Source organism: Pavona decussata, unplaced genomic scaffold (assembly GCF_977016875.1).
Source record: "Pavona decussata unplaced genomic scaffold, jaPavDecu1.1 SCAFFOLD_98, whole genome shotgun sequence".
Lineage (NCBI taxonomy): Eukaryota > Metazoa > Cnidaria > Anthozoa > Scleractinia > Agariciidae > Pavona > Pavona decussata.
In genome coordinates, this window is record NW_028145514.1 from 3,879,493 (window position 1) to 3,902,859 (window position 23,367).

Sequence of the window (23,367 nt, forward strand, 5' to 3'; positions counted from 1 at the left end):
AAAACTAACCAGGTGCATCAATAAAGTTCCATAATGGAGTTCGAATTAAAATGCGCTGACTTTTCGCATTCTTTGGATATTTAAGTGGTGCCGAAAGCCGAATGACCCGAAATCATGTTAACATGACATGATAACCTGGTTCAACAGAACTACACAGTACGGTGATAAGTAATGGTACGGGAGTACAATTCCGAGAGTAATCGGGCGAGTAATTTCAAATCGGCCGAGCGCGTATGGAGCGAGGCCAGTAAAATCATGAATGTGGCGCTTGAAAATGTTACATACATACATACATACTTTATTTATTCCAGAAGCAGACTATATATACAGATAAAACTAAGAGGAAAAGTACTTCTAGAAAAGGAAGTTTGGAGGTTAGCCCTATGCGAAAACTCCCTCAAATAAAAGAAAAACAAAAATAAGTATACATAAATCGAGATCTTTAGAGTCAAATATTCAAATACATTTTGAGCTTAGATTTAAAATGCTTAAAGCTATCAGCTTCCACTATATCGCCAGGTAGTTCATTCCAGAGTTTCACAGTTCTAACGAAAAAAGAATGTTTATAACAGTTAAGTCGTGCTGGTTTCACATAGAGCTTGTATTGATGATTTGCCCTTGTAGACCGAGTTGTGGCGAAATCATAAAAGTCTTCAAATTTTAAATGATAAAATCCAAAAACTATCTTATAACATTCAATTAAAGATAAATAAGTTCTACGGTCGGAAAGAGTAGGCCATTTTAGTAATTTGCATCGGTCTTCATGTTTAATTCTTTATGGTTTAATATCTGTTGAGATTGGCGCATTAAACTTCTCTTTATGAATCGGTTGGCCAGAAGTTTGTCGAGAGAAAAAAGGACACCAAAACTCGAACTGTCTTAATGGGGTCCGCGCTGTTTGCTGCCATTGCTTCCGATTATCTGATGGTTGAACCATGCGAATTTGAGATACGTGCAGAGTTAACAATTAGCCAATTGCGAAATGTTTAATTGTAAAATACTGTAAAAATCATTAATCAATAAGCTTGTTGACAGACGTAACACCAGCCTCTTACCGGAAACATGCGGAAGGTAACTTTTGTACTATTAGATTCTCGATTTTCACGAAAGACTGACGGGCAAAAAAATCCCGCGTCCCGTACCCAAATTTTGGCCAATCCCGCCTCCCGGGAGCAGTCAAATCCCGAATCCCGTCAAGATATTTTGAGTTTTCCCGGATCTAGAGAATACCCCTCCAGGCCTAAAAACCAGCTAAAAACAGATATTTACGAGTCAATTCATATCAGTTGCCATGCTTTTTATTTGCTACTCATGATCGTTGTTGTCTCTGTAGTACAAGTGAAGTCTGCAGAGGATCCTTTTTAAACTGAACCAAGGCCTTGAACCCTCGTCAGTAAATATTCAGCTGTATCTTATCAGCTAATAGCGTCCTAGCCAGATCTCGTTCACATTTAATGGTTTTTAAGAAACAATGATCGAGTTTTATATCTGCTGTATGTAAATAAGTTTAAAAAAACACGTTCTTTTCTTTTTAATCACGTCAGCATGCCATGATGACAAGACATCCAACAAGATAAAATCGTTAAATTTTAAATTCTTTCTGCATCATGCGTTCTAGATCCTACAAATTATGCGTTCTCTGCGCTATTAAATAAAACTTTTACAACTCGTTAATAATTTTCTTTGAGTTACATAAGCAATACACATGCTCTCTATTTTCGTGTCTTAATGCTCTTTCTGAAGATTCAGAATCGTCTCGCCTTTACAATGCGGTTCTAATCTAGGAAATCGATGAATTTTTTATGCCTTATTTCAGAATTAACAATCGCCTTTGCTTTACTAATATCTTCAAAAATACAATGAATGATTATTTTCAAATTGGTTATTTTGCATCTTTTACATTGCAGCCTAAACGCTGACATGTAACTAAATCATGGTACTGAATCTTTTCAGAACCTATTTACTATATTTGCAAAACAAAACAAAAACAAGAATATCCTCTGGTCTGGCAATTCTCCTAGATGGCCTCCTCGTCAGCATCCTTCTCCGGCATCGTATTGTAATATGCCTTTGATTCATCCAGCAATGCTGGCTGAAAATAAGGAGTGTCCTTCATCAGCATCTCCTCCAGTAATTTTGTCACCTCGTCAAATGTTGGTCGCTCACTGGGATTCTCATTCCAACACTCCAACACCAACTGAAATCTAAGAAATGTGAAACATTACGCCATGTTTAATAATGAGATTACTTTTGAATAAGATTCCTCATTCTCAGAAATCAGACATTATAGTCTCCAGACAACGCGACGGCTGATGTCAGGCTAGTTCCAAGTGTTCGTGGTACGGTACAATAGGAAAAGCTATTTCCAACCGAGATTTCTATCTTTGTTAAGGGTGTCAGAATAGACTGGACGAGAATGAGAAATTGGCCTTGACAGGGATATAAGAAAGCTCACCGACTGAATTTGTCCTCAGCAAGTGCGTGCTGTAGTCAATTCTCAGTGAAAATATGGAGGAAGGCAGGGCCTATTCGAAATGAAGCATTTGTGAAATGTGACGTATATAAATTTTAATGATGATGCCACAATTATGGAAACTGAGTGATGGATCCTTTTTCACAACGGGGCATCTCGAAGCACTTGTGAATTAACACTTACTAGACCCTCAACGAAAAACGGTAATCAGGTCACGAAGCTAGTTCGAAGAAGACAGGACAACGACAACTTACACTTCAGCGGAGCACGAGTCTGGTTTCTCCATACGATAACCTGTCTTAAGAAGATTGTACAATTCTTTGTTGCTTACTCCGGGGTACGGATTTCCCCCTGCAAATAGAAATTGAAAACAAGGTTTTAATAATATGCTTTACTTGGAAGGACTACGATGTAAGCTGGGGAAGTGCTGGAGGAGAGGGGGGGGGGGGCATTCTTTTCATTAGTTTGATTGATCTTAGCTGAAAATGACTTTTCTTTTCCACTGATTTTGAGATTAAGGCCAAATGCGTTGAGGATACGAGGATTATGATAGCACCAGTTTTTCCTACAGTAGCTTGTTCCTGCTCGACCATGATCGTTGGCCAAATAATTTTACTGAGCTTCCTCCAGTCCTGCTGCGTAAACATACAACTGATTTGCCTTAGTGATCAGGTAATTTCGTCAGCGTTAGTACTTTGTCATAGCAAATTAGCTCTCGAATATCTTTGCGGTGGTCAAACTACCTAGTCTGACTGACTGATCTAATAGACAGTCAGTCAATCACTCAGTAATTGATCATGAGTTAGACGATCAGTCAGTCAGTCAGTCAATTAGTAAGTCACTGACTCATTCAGTCAGTCGCTCAGTCACTCAATCAGTCAGTCACTCAGTGAGTCAATCAATCAATCAATCAATCAATCAATCAATCAATCAATCAATCAATCAATCAATCAATCAATCAATCAATCAATCAATCAATCAATCAATCACTCACTCACTCACTCACTCACTCAATCAATCAATCAATCAATCAATCAATCAATCAATCAATCAATCAATCAATCAATCAATCAACCAATCCATCCATCCATCCTTCCATCCATTCATCAATCAATCAATCAATCAATCAATCAATCAATCAATCGATCGATCAATCAATCAATCGATCAATCAATCAATCAATCAATCAATCAATGACCAAACAATAGATAACAGTGGAATACTTCTTATTGAGAATTCTTAAAGTTGCATGACCCTGAGCAACTTTAAATTACAATAAGTCTAACAAACATGTAACTGCTGGTTTCTTTGCATTCTTTGAAGATTCTGCACATAAAAAAAGTAACGAGTTTTTAGTAAGAATATTTTGGGGGAAGTCATGTGGATATGAGTACCTAGCGTTCAAGCGACAAACAACAAACCAAGACCACTTACCATTCCCCGCGATATTTGCCAAGCAAAACGAAGAAGATCTTTCGGCGAGAAATCGTCCTCATATGGTTCATCTCCATCGCTTTCGTTAACGTTGTTTGCAGTTTCTGGAGTAACATTTTCAGATGTGGACTGAGAAGAACACGCCATTTCTTCAGCCTCCTTTTTTACAGCCTGATCAACGTTAAGTTTTCCACAGCTGTCTGCTGAATCCTTGCTTTCGGTTTTGTCTTCATCGAAACGCACTTTGGAGTCGTCACTTGCCCCAATGAAAATTAGCACTTCATCCAGGCATTCCCCGTCGTTGTCAGGGTTCCTGATTGCAGCGCATTCTTCCTCGCAGCTCGCTACTTCATTGACTTGCGGAGTTTCCTCAGCCAAGCGCACCACGTTTGAGTCTTCAATGGTAAGTTGCGTCTGGCCGGCATCATCTGTAAATCTTTCGTTATCATAAAATTTTCGATGGCTTTTCTAATAGAAGAAATTCAAAAGAAACAAAAAATGAAAAAAAGAAAGTACCCGGCTTTACTGAGCAAAATCATCAGTGATCACGTTTACTGAGTTACAGTAAATTACAGTAAAGTTACAGCTCGTGGAAAATGTTAAAGGAAACCACGTAAAGGTACAGATTGTTGTTCTATAGGCGTGGCTCGAATTTATTTTCACCTAGAAGAGGCACGAATCCTAATAACATAGAACAATAAATGATATTTTAGAAAGCATAGTGGAACTCAGACGAATGATAATTAATAGAATTCCTGGTAAGAAATTTCATATCTTGTCATATTTTCCTCAGCTTAGCTAATTCGCCAAAATACACTGAAATTACTCAGAACTGTCATCAATGTAGATAAAAATCACCACACCAGGGTGTGTTACCCTAAACAAAAAAGATGAACGCGCTTCCTCGTCAAATCTTTGCGGAAGACCCCCTCAGGGAAGACGCGTTTACTCCAGTATGTTGTATAAAGTTACTGTACCTGATTCCTCTTTCTTCTCAGCCAGTTTAGCAGATCTCCATGGGGAAGATATTCCAACAGGAGAAAGATGGGTTCTGAGCTAACCCAGTAGCCCAACATGCTGAGAACATTACGATGTGAGCCAATCGATTTCATGAGCTCCATCTCCTCCAGAAGCTGGTCCCTGGCTTCTTTATCTGTCGAGTCTGAAAATAAATCCACGTGGAATTAATAGTTTGTGAAAATAAGTTTGATCAGCTTTTATGCCAGCAGTAGTTCTGAGCGGTATAGTTTAACAAGAGCGATTGCAAGTAAGCTCTTCATATTTTACACAATCAAGAAAAAAAAAATCAAAATTAAATTACTTCTGTCTTGACTTCTCGTATTGGCCAATCGTATATGATTTATTTATTTATTTAAATTTTGCGCATCAGAATTTTTAAGCAAAATAATTGTCACTTCCAAGGCTAAGAACAAAGCAATACAAAGAAAAGAAAATATTTTATCTTTCCAGTCCGTCCATTATCACGAGTCATCCGTTTCTTCAGTATCATAATCTGGTGTAAAGGATGGTATACTCTGGAATCACTTTTTACCTTCTAACACTTTAACAGCTACTGTCCGGCCTTGTTTGAACTCAACAGTTTTAGATCTGCACTTGTAAAACACCTCGATTCCAGGTGACTCTCTGAGTATGCCTCTTAATACTTTAGCAAATGCGCCACGGCCAATCTCCTCCTCAAACTCAACCTGTTGTGGCAAAACCTCCCATCGTAGAAGGGGTACAATGGTCGACTTTGACCTACAACAACAACAATAACAATCTCTATATCTCTCAAATATCAGATGCTACCCTGAGAACAGGAAACTTGGCAAACTACGCGTGGACCTATGTTTTCTGGGGCTTTCGAAGACAAAAATTTCCATTCCAGAAACTGTGAGAAGACTGGTACGAGTAAAAAATTGTGGGATCGTTTGGGTAGACCGGCGGATGGACATCGCGCCTAAACATAAGTGCATTTTTCGGCGTTTTCTTGAGATAGCGTAGCTCGTTTTTAATGGTTTTCGCCTAAAAACAACCGTCCGCCCAGAACTGACTTATTTAACGGCGAAATTTCCTTCCGTCTACTCAAGAGATCCCATAATCCCTCACTCGTACCCGTCGTCCCCCGTAGTTTCTGGGGTGGGGAATTGTGTGACAACTTAACTTTAATTCCAATTCGTGGCATGAATAGTATGAGGTATAATGATCTAAATAGTATTATTATTTTCATTGCTCAATATGTTAAATGCAATCTAATATCTGCATGTTCTAGACAGAACAAGGAATCTTTTGAAAGATACATGAAATACCTTCTGGCCCCTGTGCTACGAGTGAGTAGCTTCTTCTTCATTGCTTTTTTATGAGTCCACAGTGCTACCGCAATAAAAGTGATTATAAGAAGTACAAAAAGACCCGCTATCAGACCAGCTAGCTGCGACGGAGAAAGAAGTGCTCCGTTATTTTTGCCTGGAGATGCCTCAGATCTTGGGCCTGCAAATAATGGTAATTAAGAATTTGCTGGTAAGACAGGAGTCACGCTAGGCAACAATGTTCAACATATCTGGTTCGATATCTGGACTTGCTGACTTCATGAGAAATTGCTTGATGTTTTCTCCTGCCGTTCATCATGTTGCACGTTGTTGATGAAAAGAGAGCAAGTTTAGTATTCCATACCACAACGGGCAACATATGAATGGCCAATTTTTAACATGCAACATCACATGATACGCTGCTCACGGCCAGTTCACCATGGTGTCAGGATTATACAGACAAAAGAATACGACACAACAAACTCTCTTCGCATATAGGAGCGTTGTATATAAGTTTTACAATGAAACGTCGGCGAAGAAATAGGAGCAAGTCACTTCTAAAGTTGAATTAGGATGTGTTTTAGTTGCAGTGAATATCTCTACGTAAGACAGACATTGACGTCAAGACCAGAATCAACTTCCTGCATGGGTGCCTGCGAAGAAGGATATCATCATCTTACCGATTCGTGATACTAGGTTAACAATACTATCAAATGACCAAATTTGCAAAAACAACGTCCTTGGGTTAAAAAAAAAAAGTTTGTCCTTGATCAGTGACCTTCTATTTCGAATCATCAATTGTCTGATAAAAACCGAGGTCCCCCGATTGGCTAATTGCCATGTCTCTTCAGGCCATTGAATGTTCTGAATTAAAATTAAATGTCTCATTTTTGATTGATGTGGGACATTCTGAGTAGCAAGATGAAATCTTAAATCAAGGGCTAATTTTGATTTGACAAAGAAAATTAGTGAGCGAGGGAAAATCGGCCTGATTTTTAAAAATCTGTAGTGGTATTGTTAAATATTTGTTGAATCAGGCCAGTTTTCACCCTGCGCTACCATTTAAAGAAATCAACTTACAAAATTTTAATGTCTAAATTGGTCCAATTTCGATCGCTCAAATAAGTCGGTAAGTGTAAATTAGCCTTTAGTTTGGTTTGGTTTGGTTGGGATCAACCTGTAATCGCTAGTTTAATACAATGTCTGCTAAGAAATACGGCCGATTTCTTAGGTATCGATCTGCGAATTCGTACTATATGTAAGCCACCATCGCCACCATCGTTGAGTTAATTAAGTGCCGAAACTTACAGATGTTAGAAATTCATGTTAACCCTTTCCCATGATGAAACCATAAAACAAATACTGGACAATGAACACTTACCTGACATTGTTTTTGTGATCCATTTTCTTGATCTCTCGCTCTGTCCTAACTCATTCCAGGCGGAAACTTCGATCATGTACTGCGTATCACATTTTAGCGAGAGAAAATGATGAGTCTTCAAAACGTCAGTGACTTTTATTTCGCGCCAGAGAGGTTCTGTTTCGTGTGAATACATCCCCCGATAGTAAATAGAGTAGTTGGTCAGCGGACATCCATTGTCGACAGGCGTACTCCAAGAAACGTTAACATTGCAGCTCCTTGTTTCTGTCTCTTCGTTCTTTATTGTTGGGGGCAAAGGTATTCCTGAAACAACAAAGGAGTTAACGTACGATGGCTTATTAGTGTCAGGGGGTGCGTTTGAACAAGGTACAACTCTCCTCTAATCAAACAACTCAGTAACAAAATCCTGACCCAGGTTGTCGTAAAAGGAGACCAAAGAAAGATAAAGGAAGATTAAGGAATCGATGGATTCTCACAAAATGTTAAATTTTTGTATATTGGTGATGAAAGATTATCGACGAGGGGTTAGTATCAGGGCAATCTATTTCTAATTTCTTCGTTTTAGTAAATAATTGGAGATTGAACCTCTTTTCATAAGCAAGTCGAAGGCTTTATTTGGAATATGTTAAAGGCGTTTCAGGCAAGATTGCCTCACTACTTTTGGAAAAAAATAGCGCAGGGGTTTAAACCCGCTTCGGTCATGGGTTCCCGTTAAAGCCTGATTATTTTTTCCAGGCAATGTTTTTGCAGCTGTTTCAGTTGTCCACGCAAACGCCTGTCATTTATCTATTCCTAAACTGTAGTTCACATACGTAGATTCTATATGTTTTTATTTTTTTCTATAATTATATTCGTAAACTTGCCCAGCTTCTCCGGCGTAAACGCCATTTGTCCATCCGACTTTGTGTGCCTGATTTTTTACCAGCACTGTGCCAGAAGGGCACTCTGTAGCTTTAAGCGCCTTTCTATGCCAATAAGTAATGTACGAAATAGATTTTTTTTGCTAATTAGCACTGAACTGTAGTCTAATGGTTTTCCTTTTACCTCCTTTGGTTTTGAACTTCCATACATCGCTATCCTTGAAACCAATCTCTCCTTGGGTAGTTAAAGATGAAAATGCAACTTCATATTCTTTCTGACATTTGAGGTGCATGGTGTAGCTGGTTGCATTTCTGTCGACAATATCCGAGTTCCATTGGATTTTACTGGCGGGTAAATATAAAATGACTTCTCTGTAGTAGACCTTGTAATTTATAACAGGACAGGCCACTTCCAAGGGAGGTTCCCATTTAACTTTAAAGATTCCCCCTGAAACAACTTCGGTCCTGTTTACGATCATAGGAACACCTGTATAAGAAAGGCACAAGTGTACAGACAATATGGTCTTACAAGAAACTACACAGTTGAAATGATTGATTAGTAAAAAAAAAAAAAAATTTAAAATTTAAAATTGAAATTTATTGCTTATAGGAGGTCTTCAATTAAGTAAATTAAAGACAAATATTTCAACAAATTATGCTACTCAAAGCGAAAATGTAGAAATATGAAAACAACAATTTCGTTGGCTAAAAATTCAGCTTTTCCACTAACAAAACTTTTCAAGTAAAATGCCATCTGTGACCTATGATTATATACGTCGACCACGAACCTCTCAGTCTATTGATTTCTTTCGGCGACAATGCTGTACCAAACACATAAAGGTCCATCACTAATCCATTGAATTGCTGACTTCCATGGTATCGCCTGGCGAGACCAATCGTGTACCGCCTACCCGAGGGATCGTAGACTGACAGCATTTCCTTCGGCGGAAATGTTGTATGGCCTATAATATTACCATCCATGTACATAGACAATGTCCCTTTCAATTGATGCCATGTGACAACCAGGTGCGTCCAACTGTCCAAAGAAACTTTACCTAGACCGGTGAGCTTGAAAGGTTCTGCATCAGGGATCTCGCGTTTAAATACTATCTTCTGGCCTCTATAATAGAGCATAAAATGGGATCGACCAGGGTACGGGTCACTATAGATGACTTCGTCCCTATCCAGTTTCTTCGTTTGTTTTACCCAACACGAAATCGTAAAACTTCTGCCCTTAAGATAGACAATCGGAGTGGTGGCGAAGGAATTTGATTTGTTGAAGAAGGGGGCCTGGCTGCCTGGACACCAACCTTCAAAAAAGTATGGCGATCCACTAAAACTGAAATGGAAAAAGAATAGACGAATAACTAAAAGTACAACTGCTCATCCTGTACCGATCTCGCTCAGTTTTAAACAATTTGCTCGTTATGTGGAAAGTTTGTGTCTTACTGAACAAATTTATTAGCTTTTCATTAGAAAAATGGTCGGCATAAAAAAAAAAACCACAACGAAACAATTATGTAATGGAGAAAGTAATTTTACATTTAAGAGCGACTATCTTTTCATATTTTATTTTCATCTAGAAACAGATTTCTTTGATAAGTCTTCCATCAATTTATTTGATCTTTGCAAATAGGTAGCAAATATGAAATACGAACTGCAAATTAAACTTTCTAAACCCAGATGGCAAGATCGTAAATTTTGTAAGACTTGCAGCTGTCAGTTCATATTGGTCGAAAGGTCCATCAATTATCTGTGAAAGTCTGTTAATTTTTTTTTCAGCAATCCAGTTTCTGTTCCTCAAGTGAGAAGTGAACGTTCTGACACACGGCGACATTTTCATCGAACATATCACCAACCTTTATTACAAATATAATAATACAATACTTTTCAATTCATTTTAATAAAAACCTGCAATTCTAAGAGGTCTGAAATAGCAGTTATGCGTTGATTAAATTTTCAAAACTTCAAAACAAACTTTCAAAACAATCACGCGTTTTCCAATAAAATTTATTCTCATTGTCTTAAGTTTAAGTCTTGTAAATTCATTTTTTCATTAACAGAGACAATGTCACTTTAACAACGATTCACATTTATGAAATGAAAAGTAATTTACCATTTGGAAAATTAATTTTATTCTGGCAAGAGTTTAAAATGGAACAATTAATTGAAAGGATTGGAGAGCAACTGCCGTTGTTTGGCGCTCGTCGCGTTTACATGCAGTTGTAGCTGTACTGTTGTAGACAGCTGCAGTGCATTTTCCCAGTTCTGCCAGTCGTTGAAACATTTCCTTCTGTGTTTGTACGGAGTTCAGTATGACTGTAGGACTGGACGGTTGTAGGGCGCCCAGTAAGCTCCAAGATTTCAGTGGATCGAAACGACCTCGAAGACTTTAAATAGCTGTTCTTCGACCCGACGAGTCGGTAAAGTTTCCCTAGTCCGTTTTTCTTCAGTGGAAGCTTCTTATACCAGATGTCTTCTCTGGGGCTATCAATTGGCTGCAAATAAAACATTTGCCGATACCCTCTGGCTTAGATACTTCTTCAACGCAAGGTGTGGATCTCTCTCACCACCTTTCCCTTCAAATATCTTGTTGTTGTACTTCCGTCTTACTTTAAGATTGTCTGTTTCCCCGGTACTCGTTTTTGTAGAATGTTGTCTGTATAGCAGTTTCCTCGGGCTTTGAAGTCCTGAACCTTATAGTTCAAGTGTTCTTGTGGGCCTTTCTTGCCTAACAATCTGTTGTTGTTCCACCACACGTGAGATGTAATAACTGTATCTGACTTTCATTTAACGGATCAGCCCTGTTTGGACAGTTTCCTTTCCCTTCAGCTAGCCTTTTGTAGCTTTCCTTTTGGAGCGAGCTTCTCCTTAAGATTTTCATCCTCTCCGATGTCGAAAGACTCGCCGTACTTTCTTTCAGGGGAAAATCTTCTTAAACCATTTCGGTAAGTGCTAAGGGTGGACGGCTCGTATTCTTCGCCAAGCCTATCTTTTCTCGTATCTCGTATTTCGTATGGTTTTGTTGATGCTTGTCAACTTCCGGCAGTGTCTTGCCATATCGATGATTGTACCATGTTTGAAAGCGACGAACAGCACTCTCAGTACCTTTGACAGTGCTCTTTGCGACCTGCTTTCTCTAGAACTTTTCAATCCCCTCCTTGTCTAAGGTTGCAATTGTACTACTTCTTTCCTTACTCGACTCAGTTTGGGGCTTAGTTGCGTTAGCTTTCGGCTCGCTATCTGTACTCGGCGACTCGGCCTGTTTCGGTTTTGACACCGATGCTCTCAAACAACTCTTTGAAAAAAGTACCGCCTAATTCATCACCACAGGAAACGATATGGGACCTCGACAACTCCTCCACTGAATTTCCACGCTTTTTCTATTACAATAAATTAATTTTTCTGTTTCAATTAAACTATTTTAGACACGAAAAATTACGAAATTGTCGGCAAACTTCAAATATCCCGCGATGAAATTTGTTTGCCCCTGAACTATGTTATTATGGATACTTTCGTAGGTGGTAAGAATATTCATTTTGACCGGGCGCGAAATGAATTTTTTTTAGTTCTACTAGTCCTTAATAATTATAATAGATGAATCGCGATACAAAACTAATTGCGATTTTAAGACGGCAACACCGCAATATATTCCGTATTGGGCGGAGTCGGAATGTATAAGAAATATACGGAATATATTTTCTCCCAACGCCGTCAGTATGATGCGAAAGTATCCATGATGGTAACATATTTCACATAATTATGGTTTATAGTAGCAAATGCATATCTCATTTGCGCAAGTTCATGACAACCTTCAAAATGTAGCTAAGTTATTCTCCAACCTTATGTCCCGATCTCGGCCGTTTAATAGCCAGTGGCCAAGAACAACCATATCTGAAAAACAACAACAAAGACAACATTATTGGAGATTATTTTATCAGGTGAAGCGTCTGCGAAAAGGGATCGTAGCAAGTGACAACCTGGGATATTTTGCGGCTGCAAGCTTTTTCGAAGATAATGTCATTATTCTCGTTTCTCGTTTTTAAGATTATTGTCTAACCGTTCAAAAGGGCCTCGTTTACGGAAGAAGGTATATCTACTCATCACTTTTAATATAAGTAAAGAAGAAAACAGCTGGTAATCACCCCTGATTCTTACTTCGCAATTCAGGCAGTTCGAGCTAACGCGCCAGAAATATTCTTCAATAAATAACCTAAACTAAACAAACGCTTTTAACATAAAAGTTGCTTCAACTCTCGCTAGACCAGCAAATTTCCCAAACCCTTACGTGAAGCTTTTTCTTGGTCCTTGGGATATCTGCCAAAACTGTGTGGCATTCCGACGTAACCCATTTGGAACAGCCTGTACACTTCAAATCGGCTATTATGAAACCTTTAAAAAATAGATATGATGCTCCTGTAATCCATCTGTTCGTTAAATGATTTTCAGTACTTCAAGTCTGTAATAATTGACCTTAACAGTTAAACATGACGCTGGGATACCTGGAGGAGGCATCCTGCAGCATCTGACAGCCTCGATACAGTTCAGCTTGTCACAGGCTCCCTTGTACACGCCGGACAGATAGGTCCAGTCTTCACACTTGATCCATCCTGTGATATTGAGTGAGAAGTTTAAACTGCGAATGGAGCAATCCACGAGGACGTTTAAATTGAGAGTTTTAGGCTTACAGCACTTTGCATGTTCAATGCTGTGCAAACAAATGTCTCTTGACGGGTGAAATCCTTGAAGAAAATATCCGTCTGGACAGGAAGCCCAGGTATGGTTTCTGCAATCACAAGTAATGAAACAAAACTTGTATTGGGGTCTATTTATTTAAATATAGTAAAAGGAAATGTCCAAGGGACTCTACTATATATAAACGGCACATAATCAGATTGGAGCTTGCACTGGGGGGAACACATATATGACGGAGAAGGCTTCATCCTACACAGCAGTTATAACATGACGCTTAATAATTGTCCATCATTTTCTACGACTGCTTCGTGTCCTATAAACATATCATGTTTTATCATAGTAGTTAAACCCATTCCACATTCCAAGTCAGATCAACTTATTATAGAGCTCTAAAAAACAAAATCTCTCTTTCAACTGACCTATTTAGGAACGTTCGCCATTGTGACGTCTGGCAAACAACGGTTCCATCTTCGAACTCCTGTGGAGGTGTACAGTATCTTCCCTTTATAACATTGTCGATTCCGCCGAGGCCACCACTTGATTTTATCGAAAGTCCACTTAAGTATCTTCCTGTTGGGCAATACACCCATCCTGGTTGACTCGGGTTAATTTGCCAATCAACCTCATCACAACAGCTGTCTCCTGTAATAAGCGCAAAAAACTGATATTAATAGTTTACTGGATGGGTAATGAGGGTGAAGATCTACTGTGAGTTATAGTTTAATCTAACTTATTTTATCACGTTCAAACGGCTCAGTAGGTTTGAAACGGGTTCTAACTTTTGCTCTTCTGTAACGTCGGCCCTGCTTCCGTGTTTTGCCGAAAAGAGCCTGTTCTAAGCGGTTATTAACATGTATGCGTGTATAATGTAATGTTTGAGGCATCAGCATCGGCTTGGTGGCAGCTTCTCAGTTGCTAGGCATCTTCAAAAATTAAATTACACATTAACTGAGTCCATCGTCTAGACTACATCCAAATGCCTTTTGAAAGAGGTAGTATGGAAAATGAATGCTCCTGCTCCTGCTGCCACACGATTCGCCTACATAAGGAACTTACACCTATTACAATACACATTACAGCTAAAGAACCGCGAGCTTGACTAAAGATAGATGGAGAAAAAGTTTTAAACTAACGGCAGACAGACGATAAAAATTACCGAACTTAGCAATAACAACAAACCAATTTGGACGTTTATAATTACCAGTCAATCACATCTCTACTTGTCTCACCATAAGGCCAAATAAATAACCTAGTGTGTAGAGGAGGTGCCGTTTGTCGGGAGAACTATAACTTTAACTGTAATCCTACTTTGACGTCTGCTCTGAATGTTCAAGAATACGTCACCGACAATAATACTTTTATAAGCTGACATCACTCGAGCCAATGCATCATCAAAACTAAGAGTGTCATCAGATGATGGCTTTAACACTACCATTAATTATACCTCCTCCCGTTCTGAATCTCCCCACTTGGCTGTCACTGAAAGCGCTCTCTCCGTTCGAATTTAGCGATGTAACTGTTATGTCATACTCTTTCCAACAGTTTAGGTAAAGAGTGTGCTTGGTTATATTTCTGTCGATCGCAATTGAGTCCCATTTGCCTTCTTCCGTCTTTGAAAACACTTCTCTGTAGTAGACATTGTACATCCTTACTGGACACGCCCCTTTCAAGGGAGAATTCCATTTGACTTCAACGGCTCCTCTTGCTACTAGCCCGCCCAGGTCTACCATCTCAGGAACACCTGTACAACGTTTCGGGTCGAGAGAAAATCTATCATTACTTTTCAGTATAGACGCATAATAGGTTTGTATGCGGCTTGACTAAAACAATGTTGGTGAAAGGAACTCTCAGCTGCACACCCCTCTGTCTCTCTCAACGTTTCATAAAAATCTTATTTTAAACAGCAAGCATTGAACTTTTTGTTTCAGAGAACTCGAAGTTAAATATTAAAACCAAACAAAAACCTTAGAGAGGAAGACGGGACGAGACGGTCCCAAACAGTTTCCGACTTGCAAGTTTGATGGTTAATTCAACATTTTGTGCCAAACTAGTCTGCTTTACATGTAGTTTTCCTTTGGCTGATGATGAATTTATCTGGCCATGCACGCGCGTTTGTCTCAAAACAACAATTGAAAAGTTTCGTTTTTCTTGAATAGATTGAATTATTGCTTTAGCAGGATTCTTGTTCGCGTTGCTCATCAATAATTGTTCAGTGGAGAGTAAGGTGCCTATGAAGTAAAAATCAAGTTTAGCTTATTTGAAAGAACTTTCAAAATTAAATAGGAATGGTATCACCTTTTTTGCAATATCTTTTTTTTTTGTTCCAAAGATATTCAAGTTAAACGTTGACAAGTCATAACTGAAGACCAGCAATCGCATCAGTAATGTAACTTGAGAAACACTTTAAGTAATGCATACTGCGATGTTACCATGTCAAAGGTTTGTTTTCAAATCGCTTTCATGTGGGAATAAAGTTGCCCTTTTTAGCCTTGGCAAACATGACCAATTCCTTAATCGCTAATTAGGAGAATAAGCACAATATAGGCACTGCGTTTATGTATCAAGAAAAGCTGATCAAATTCCAAGACAATGCTCTTTGTTTAGCGTCGCAAATACGGCCATAAAAGGAGATTTTGAAACAATAGCTTTAGCGCCAAACAAAGGCTTATTAATTCAGGAGGGAGATTCAAACTCGCTGTCATTACAATAGCGAAATTCACGAGGGAAATTCAAAAATAGCCGACGACTGCACGAGTTCGAAGTTTGCATATTTGGCGAAAGCGTCGCGTCGCGAGTGAAAGCGTGATGGTTTTAAACTAACACATCTTCTTTAAGCCGCGCTAGCAACCGGTGCTTTTGTTTTAAGGCTAAATGACAACGACCACATTGATCCTTTTCAATCAAACGGTCTAATCGGGCGATTTTTCTAATCCAAAGCGCGCATTTCCAGGTTTCTTGCTTGGGGTCAATAACAATAATAGTAAACCTTTCGCAACTTTCCAAACCCCTCTCCCCTAGTGTCGCTAATTTAACACGCCGAGAATTTTGTGAGGATTTGAAATTCATCTTCGCCGAGTCTCGGAACAATTCCCTAAGCGCAACAAACAACAAAAGGCTTTTGTTTGGACTTGTGAAGACGAATTTGACTCATTACAATGGACCATTTCTTGATACGATTTCAAACAGGGCTGTCTTTTTCGTATTAGTTTAGTTCAAAGCAGAAAGGTTCTGCAGCGAAAAGTTTTGTCATATATATTAGCAAGCAGTATAGACCACCCTGTATCTTTGTTAAGGCGCCATTCTGTTGCTAAACTGAATATTTTCATTACCTAAGCTCATTCTTTTCAAAGTTATTCATAAATTTGGGATTCGTCTCAAAGCTGCAACCACTTATGATGTCAACAGTGAATATCTCTGAAACGAAAGATATCGTAAAATTTAAAACATCATCCTTCCTCGTTGGCTAAGCTTTTTTTTTTTATTACTTCATAGGAACTTTAATGTTAGAAGCAAAAAACAACATGAGGTCAAAAAAAGTTAAAAGTTAACTGTTGTCTCCATCAGACGTCATGAATCTCATACCTCTTAACATAAAAATTTCCTGCAGAGACAATGCCCAGCCGAAGACGTAAAGATCCATTACCAATCCGTAAAACTGATGGCTGTTGTTATAACCGTCGTTGCCGATTTTGTATGGCCTCCCTGTCGGTCCGTGGAACGTTTGGCTTGTAGAATATGTGGCATTGCCTATTTCTTTACCGTTAGCATAGATTAAAACAGTGCGTGTGACATTATTCCACGTGACTACCACGTGCGTCCAGGTACTCAAAGAAACATTAGTACTTTGCAGAGACCACCACTCTTCACGTCCACTGCTGTGACGGTGGAATACAATACTTTGGTTTTTAGTACTCAGTATAAACTGCCATAGATTATGCCCATGCCAGTCTCCGTAAATCGTTCCCAGCCCATCAGGTGTTGATTTCGTTTGCTTTATCCAACAAGAAGTAGTGAAACCCCTATTGTTGAGGATCATCACTGGTGCAGTGGCGAAGGAAGTTTGTTGGTTGAAAACAGGAGCCCTGCTGCCTGGACACCAACCTTCTACAAAGGATGGCGATCCACTGAAGCTGAAACGAGAAAGAGAACTTAAATTGTAGGAAACTGGTTATATTGATTATGAAAAGATTTGCATGACAAACCTTATGTTCTCGTCTCGGCCATCCAGAAGCCAGTGGCTAATGGCTTCAAACTCCATTTTCTCTAAAAAAAAAAGGAAAATATATTGAATTGGTGAATTGGCGGTAATAATTTGATGAAAGCCTCAGAAATTATCTCGAGTACTCACCATTACTACTATAAATAAATAACCATACGTGTCATCGACATCTGGCGGCTTCACTGGGTGAAAACGTCATTTACTTCCTTACTGGTTTCTTTTGGTTAGTATGACTAAAACAAATGTACCGAGCTTTTGATAAAAATTGTCACAATATCGACACCTGTGAATGAAGCCTAAAGGATTTTGGTCATCGTAAGTCCAGGAAATTAATCTGAATTGCATAAATGAATATATATTCAATTGCTCCTCTTTTCTCTAAGGTTTGCCGCGACTAAAGAATACTGGAGAGCGAAGTCTAATTGACTTCGTCCTGTAAATAATTTTGGATTGAGAAAATTAACTCCCTGTATTTTAAATGTGGAATTTGTTTCTGGTCTTGAGAGTGGTGAATCTCCTTGCAGAGGGTTGTAATCCATACGGCTGTAATTCAGCATTAACTACAAAAGTGGTAAATAAAAGATCTGGAAAGCGGTTTTCAGCGATTTCTTCAGTTGAAGAAAAAAAAATATCATACTTGTTGGGAAGAAGTGTCTTAACCCATTACCTCTTCTTTTTAAGGATTGGACATAAAATATAATATTCATGTATGCAAACATCTCAAATGGTCAATATCTGGATTAGGGATCTTGACATTTGCAGGTATAAACGATGCAGGTACACTTGCATCGTTTATGAGTGAATTTTTATTATCTTTGAAATAATTTATTTAGTTGTAGCTGATGAGTTGTCCGTGATTAAATAAAGATTATCTAGATTAATCTACACCAAAAGAATCATTGTTTTTCAGTAGCTTATATTATAACTGTATCAATATGGGGGCTGTTGCTGACTCCAGCAGTGAAAAACCTTGTTTGAACAGCTTGTCAGGCAGGGATAGGGATGATATCTCTTTACAAATTAATTTTTTGCTGTAAAGACGCGACCATTAAAACAAGAATAACTTTTTGTTTGAACACTCCATTGATAGTAATAGATGATCTGACGTGAATGATATCTTCACTATAGTGTTTGGACGCCACTCTAGTAAAAATAGGGTCCATTTACACGAGACATGACCGACCATATTGAAATTTCTTTTACTTGCGTAAGTGTTTGAGAAAACACGGCGGCCTTTGGAGCCTCGTATTTAAAGGGGAAGTATCACGAAAATTTGATGTCATTTAAAAACCCCAAAAAGTTTGTCTGACAACAAAAACAAAAAGTAATTGTCAAGTTTTGTTATAAATTATCACCACAGTGTAATAAAACTGTCGATTAGTGCCTCTGGCTAGAGACAGAGTAGGTAGGAATGGATTGAAACTTAAAAAGATTAGCCAAGGCTAATGTTTTCAAGTTTTCGTAGTTTTGTTTCCAAAATGCGCTAGAACAGAGTACGAGTTGCTCCTGTCAAGAATTGAGTTGATTTCTCTCCTCTCGTTGTTTTGGAATTATTTTGTAGCAAAGTGAAGGTCTTACTTCACCATTTTTAACAAAAGAGGTCATAAACCCCATGATACTTCCCCTTTAAATGACGCAAACCGACCATTTAATTATCTTGATCGAACGAAAGCTTTTGATTCTGAGACAGTTTCTACACCCGTTGCAGCTCTGTCTTGCTTGGTTATTACGATGCGAGCCAAAATATAAGGCCCGGTTCAAACGTCGCATTTCACATGTGCCGAATATAACTCCTATTTTAGTCGACTAAAATAATTAAATGCGGCATTTGATTCAGACGTCGAATTTAACGGTGCCGAATTTAACTCCGTCCGCCTTCAATGTTCCCAGTCTCCTCTCGGACAGGCTGTATCCAAAATGGCGGAGAACAGCATGTTTGGTGAAGAAAACTCTTTTCGTCTCATTCAGCGTATGTTTTGTAACACCAGAAGACGTAGGTTGATGATGCAATCAACGGTCAGCTACTTAATCGCTAGCAGAAGACGTCTACTGAGCGTTTGTTTAATCTCTTTGATGATGCTTCTGTCAAGAAAAAAGGTGATAACGCAGCTTTCCAGACACCGATCATGTCGACGACTGGTAAGAAACACTGGATGGTGGGAAAATGTGTGGAAAAATTATTCTGATGTACGATTTAAGAAGACCTTTCGGATATCTCGGGCGACTTTTCGGTACATTCTGGACCGTATCGAACCTATATTGGCAAGACAAACGTTGACAGAGGACCCCATTTCACCTGACGAAAGACTTGCCATATGCTTGTATAGACTGGCAAGGGGGGACTATTATTATACGTTTGCAGAAATGGTTGGAGAAGGAGTTTCAACAGTAAGTTCTATCGTTGAAGAGGTTTCACAAGTTCTAGTTAATCGCTTGTGGAACGACTGTGTTTCAGTACACATGCCTGATTCCACAGAAGCTTTTAAGGTCAAAATCCTGGACATGGAAGAACTCTGGCAGTTCCCATGTTGCTGGGCAGCCATCGATGGCTGCCATATCCCAATAAAATGCCCTCCAGGAGGATTAGAAGCGTGCAAAGAATACCACAACTACAAAAACTTCTACTCGATCGTGTTGATGGCCATGGTTGATTCAAAGTACAGATTTATATGGGGTAGTTGTGGATTTCCGGGAAATTCGCATGATGCCATTATTTTTAAGTCCACAAACTTATGGGACCTGCTTCAAAGTGGATTGTTGCCAAATATGGCAAAAACTGTTGGTGTGGTCAGCATACCCCCACTTATAGTAGGGGACTCAGCATTTCCCCTACAAACGTGGTTGATGAAACCTTACACCAATGCCACCTTGAGCCAACAGCAAAGGTACTTCAACTACCGACTTAGCAGAGCGCGCATGGTGACAGAGGGGGCATATGGACAGCTAAAGGGAAGGTGGAGAGTGCTTCTTAGGAAAAGTGAGAGCAACAAGGAACACGTGCGGACAGTCACCCTGACCTGCATGGTCCTGCATAACATTTGTATAGACCAAGGTGATTCTGTTTCCAAGAAGCTTGACCTGACAGTAGACCCAAGCACCCAGGAAAAGAGGGATCGTGAAGAAATTAGAAAGCTTCTGCAAATGACAGAGTGCAGAAATTCAAAAGACAGCTCTGGTGAAGCAGTGAAAGTGAGAGATGCTCTCTGCGAGAAACTGTGGGTTGAAAAGGAGACTGGAAATGTTTGAGTAGTCTCAAACAGGTGACAGTTCACATTCAACTACTCCAACCAAGGCAACCCTATCAAACTCTAACTGTACACTTTTAACAATAGAGAGCAAGTTCCGACAGTCTAAGACCCTTTTTCTCTAGTTTTAATGCCGTTTTGTATCTTATGTATGTCCTTGGTGCAATGTTACGTGTATTTCCCTTTGTTTTTTTATTCATTATCATACTTAAGTTATCATACACAAAAACAAAGGAAAATAAAAATTGCACCAAGAAACAAATTGAATCATGTCATGTACAAACACTGCAATGACTGCTATAGATTTTATAAGTCGACATAAAATTTACTATAGAAATCTCTACTGATTACTGTACATCTTGACCCTTGAGAATTTTATGTTTTTCTTTATTTTCAAAGCTTATCATATCAGCAGAACTACTCAAGAGATCAAAAACTACATTGTAATGCATGTACTGTATGTACAACTGTTGACCTTAAACTGTTGACATTAAACTGATTGAATATGCATTTAATTAAAAGGGATTTGCTGAAGCAAAGACATGCAAAAATTACAGAGAGATTTAAGGCTCGACGTTTCGGAGTCATCTTGACTCCATTATCAAGAGAAAAACTCAGTTTGTGAACGCAGATATTTAAATAGGCTACAGCTGAAAATTAACATATTAATAGATGGTTAAACAAATACTTTAGCGCGAATTGAATCAGTTTGCACGTTCAGTTCTGGTTTCAGTTTGCGTATGAATAGCATCTCATGAATGAGGCAATCAAATTTGCTGGTGCATTTCGCAAGAACGTGAAACCGTTCTAAAAAACGCTGTGGTATCTGGTCATTATGTTGAAGATGGTAGTGTTTGTAAATTGAAGACGACTTTCTTTCGTGTCCGTCTACGCGCTCATGCAGGTGCCCACGCGTATACCCCACATATCCTGCATCGCACAGGTTACATTTAAATTCGTATACTACACATCGTTGGTTGACAATGGAGGGCTTGGCTTCTTGCACCTTAAGATCTTCATTGAGTTTTCGACTCACAAACACAGGTTGGATGGCAGTTCCTACTTTTAAACTTAATTTACTTAGTTGCTGTTTCACAATGTTCGCTGAATCCTGATCTTTAAACGGTAGGATGACTCTAACGGTGTTCGCTTTCTCTTGTAACGATGGATAGGGCTGTGGATCAGATACCTTAGTGTCGATAACCTTTTTGATGGCCGTGTCAATTAAGTGTTGTGGGTATTTAAGCTTACTGAACACTTCTCTGAGCCGGTCGCATTCGTCGTGGAAATGTGACCAATCAGAAGATAATCGGTAGGCCCGGTCTAGCATGGTGTTAATTAGGCTCCGTTTATAACGATCATCTACGTGGCTCTGGTAATGAAGTAGAAGGCCTGTATTGGTGGGCTTGATGTAAACCTTGGTTTCGATCTTGGGAGCTCGATTAAGTAACTCCACGCCAATAAAGGGAAGCGACCCGTCATGTTCGGTCTCCATAGTGAATTTCACGGAAGAATGGCAATGGTTGAGCGTGCGTAAGAAGTGGTCAGCGGTTACTCTATCGGGCATTATGGTAAGAGTGTCATCCACATACCTCCGGTAGAACGGGGGTAGCAAGCCATCCTGTTGCAGAGTTTCCTCGATGGAGCACATGAAAACATTTGAAAGCAATGGGCCAAGAGGAGAACCCATTGCTACTCCGTCAATCTGCTCATACAACGACGCGTCAAACTGAAAGAGCTGGTTCTTAGTAGCTGCTTTAAGGAGGTCGACCAAATCTGCTTTAGTGAGGTTTAGTTTGGTGGTTTGATTAAACCAGTCATCAGCACAGGCTTTGTCAGCCAGTATCTGAATCGTCTCGTCAAGAGGTACATTTGTAAACAGCGAGGTTACGTCATAAGAGACCAAAAGCTCACCATTGTTGATCTTCAAGCCCTGTATTTCGTCAACAAACTGAAAGGTATCAGATACCGTATATTGATTATACGATAAGGGCTTCAGTTTATCCTCAAGCCACTTGGCCATGGCATAATTATATGTCTGTGTAGCCGATAGTATTGGGCGCATGGCTAGACGTTCTTTGTGAGTCTTTGGCAGTCCGTACAGGTGGGCTAGTCTAGAACCCTTAGGACGAAGAGAGTCGGCGAACGGCTTAGGTAGTATCCTACGTAAGAGGCTGTCAATCTCTTTTTCCTTTTCTAAGAGGGGGTGGTAGTAGGTTGGCGGTCTACCCTTAGTTTTGGGCCTCTCTAGACTAACGGGTCTGAACTTGCTGGTATCGTTTATGGAGGCTTCAGATAGCAAGCGAAGGTATTGAGATTTGTCCATAACAACGACTCCAGATCCTTTGTCGGGTTTTGTAATTACGATGTCGTCGCGCCTCTTTAGCTCTTCGATGGCCTTAACGAGTGCTTCAGGAGGTTTTGGACCGCGTCTGCTGGTGTACTCTAGAGCGACAGATCGTAAAGTCGCAGCGGCCAGTTCTTTCAAATCGTCATTCGGTAGATAAGGTTCAAGATTCCAGTAAGCCTTTTCAAAACTCGCCTTAACCTCAACGGGAGAAATCCGCTGAAGGATCGCAAACTTCAAACCACGACGGAGAATCAACTTCTGAAAGAAAGAGAGCTGATAAGATGAAATGTTCAGAAGGTGCTCACCAACGTCCGTTTCTCTACAAAGCAACCTCGTGATCTTGCGAGTGTGCGTGTTCACAACACTTAATTGACACGGCCATCAAAAAGGTTATCGACACT

General features: G+C 39.4%; 3 protein-coding genes across 3 annotated transcripts; 1 reads left to right on the forward strand and 2 right to left on the reverse strand.

Annotated features, from left to right (window-relative positions):
* Positions 1 to 1,331: 1,331 nt before the first annotated feature.
* LOC146472755 (uncharacterized) lies at positions 1,332 to 17,410 on the reverse strand. The gene is made up of 15 exons (XM_085119245.1): positions 17,355 to 17,410; positions 16,735 to 17,282; positions 14,597 to 14,893; positions 13,572 to 13,794; positions 12,960 to 13,243; positions 12,300 to 12,351; positions 9,246 to 9,796; positions 8,642 to 8,944; positions 7,598 to 7,900; positions 6,217 to 6,397; positions 5,460 to 5,665; positions 4,885 to 5,069; positions 3,895 to 4,375; positions 2,728 to 2,824; positions 1,332 to 2,204 (listed from the first exon to the last, which is right to left on the reverse strand). The coding sequence occupies exons 1-15, from the start codon at positions 17,408 to 17,410 to the stop codon at positions 2,018 to 2,020; spliced, it is 3,954 nt and encodes a 1,317-aa protein (XP_084975371.1). The 3' UTR covers positions 1,332 to 2,017.
* Positions 17,411 to 19,288: 1,878 nt separating this feature from the next.
* Positions 19,289 to 21,126, forward strand: LOC146472756 (uncharacterized). The gene has a single exon (XM_085119246.1). It carries the CDS (start codon positions 19,289 to 19,291, stop codon positions 20,615 to 20,617), a length of 1,329 nt encoding a protein of 442 aa, XP_084975372.1. The 3' UTR covers positions 20,618 to 21,126.
* Positions 21,127 to 21,255: 129 nt separating this feature from the next.
* LOC146472757 (uncharacterized) lies at positions 21,256 to 23,167 on the reverse strand. The gene has a single exon (XM_085119512.1). The coding sequence runs from the start codon at positions 22,940 to 22,942 to the stop codon at positions 21,293 to 21,295; it is 1,650 nt and encodes a 549-aa protein (XP_084975638.1). The 5' UTR covers positions 22,943 to 23,167; the 3' UTR covers positions 21,256 to 21,292.
* Between the last annotated feature and the right edge of the window lie 200 nt (positions 23,168 to 23,367).

Coding starts and splice junctions, on each gene's coding strand:
- LOC146472755 (XM_085119245.1), bottom strand. CDS start 17,410: ATGGAGTTTGAAGCCATTAGCCACTGGCTTCTGGATGGCCGAGACGAG. Junction 14,894..16,734: donor GGAAATTTTTATGTTAAGAG/GTATGAGATTCA, acceptor AACGTTGTACAG/GTGTTCCTGAGATGGTAGAC. Junction 4,376..4,884: donor TGAGAAGAAAGAGGAATCAG/GTACAGTAACTT, acceptor TTCTTCTATTAG/AAAAGCCATCGAAAATTTTA.
- LOC146472756 (XM_085119246.1), top strand. CDS start 19,289: ATGGCGGAGAACAGCATGTTTGGTGAAGAAAACTCTTTTCGTCTCATT.
- LOC146472757 (XM_085119512.1), bottom strand. CDS start 22,942: ATGGACAAATCTCAATACCTTCGCTTGCTATCTGAAGCCTCCATAAAC.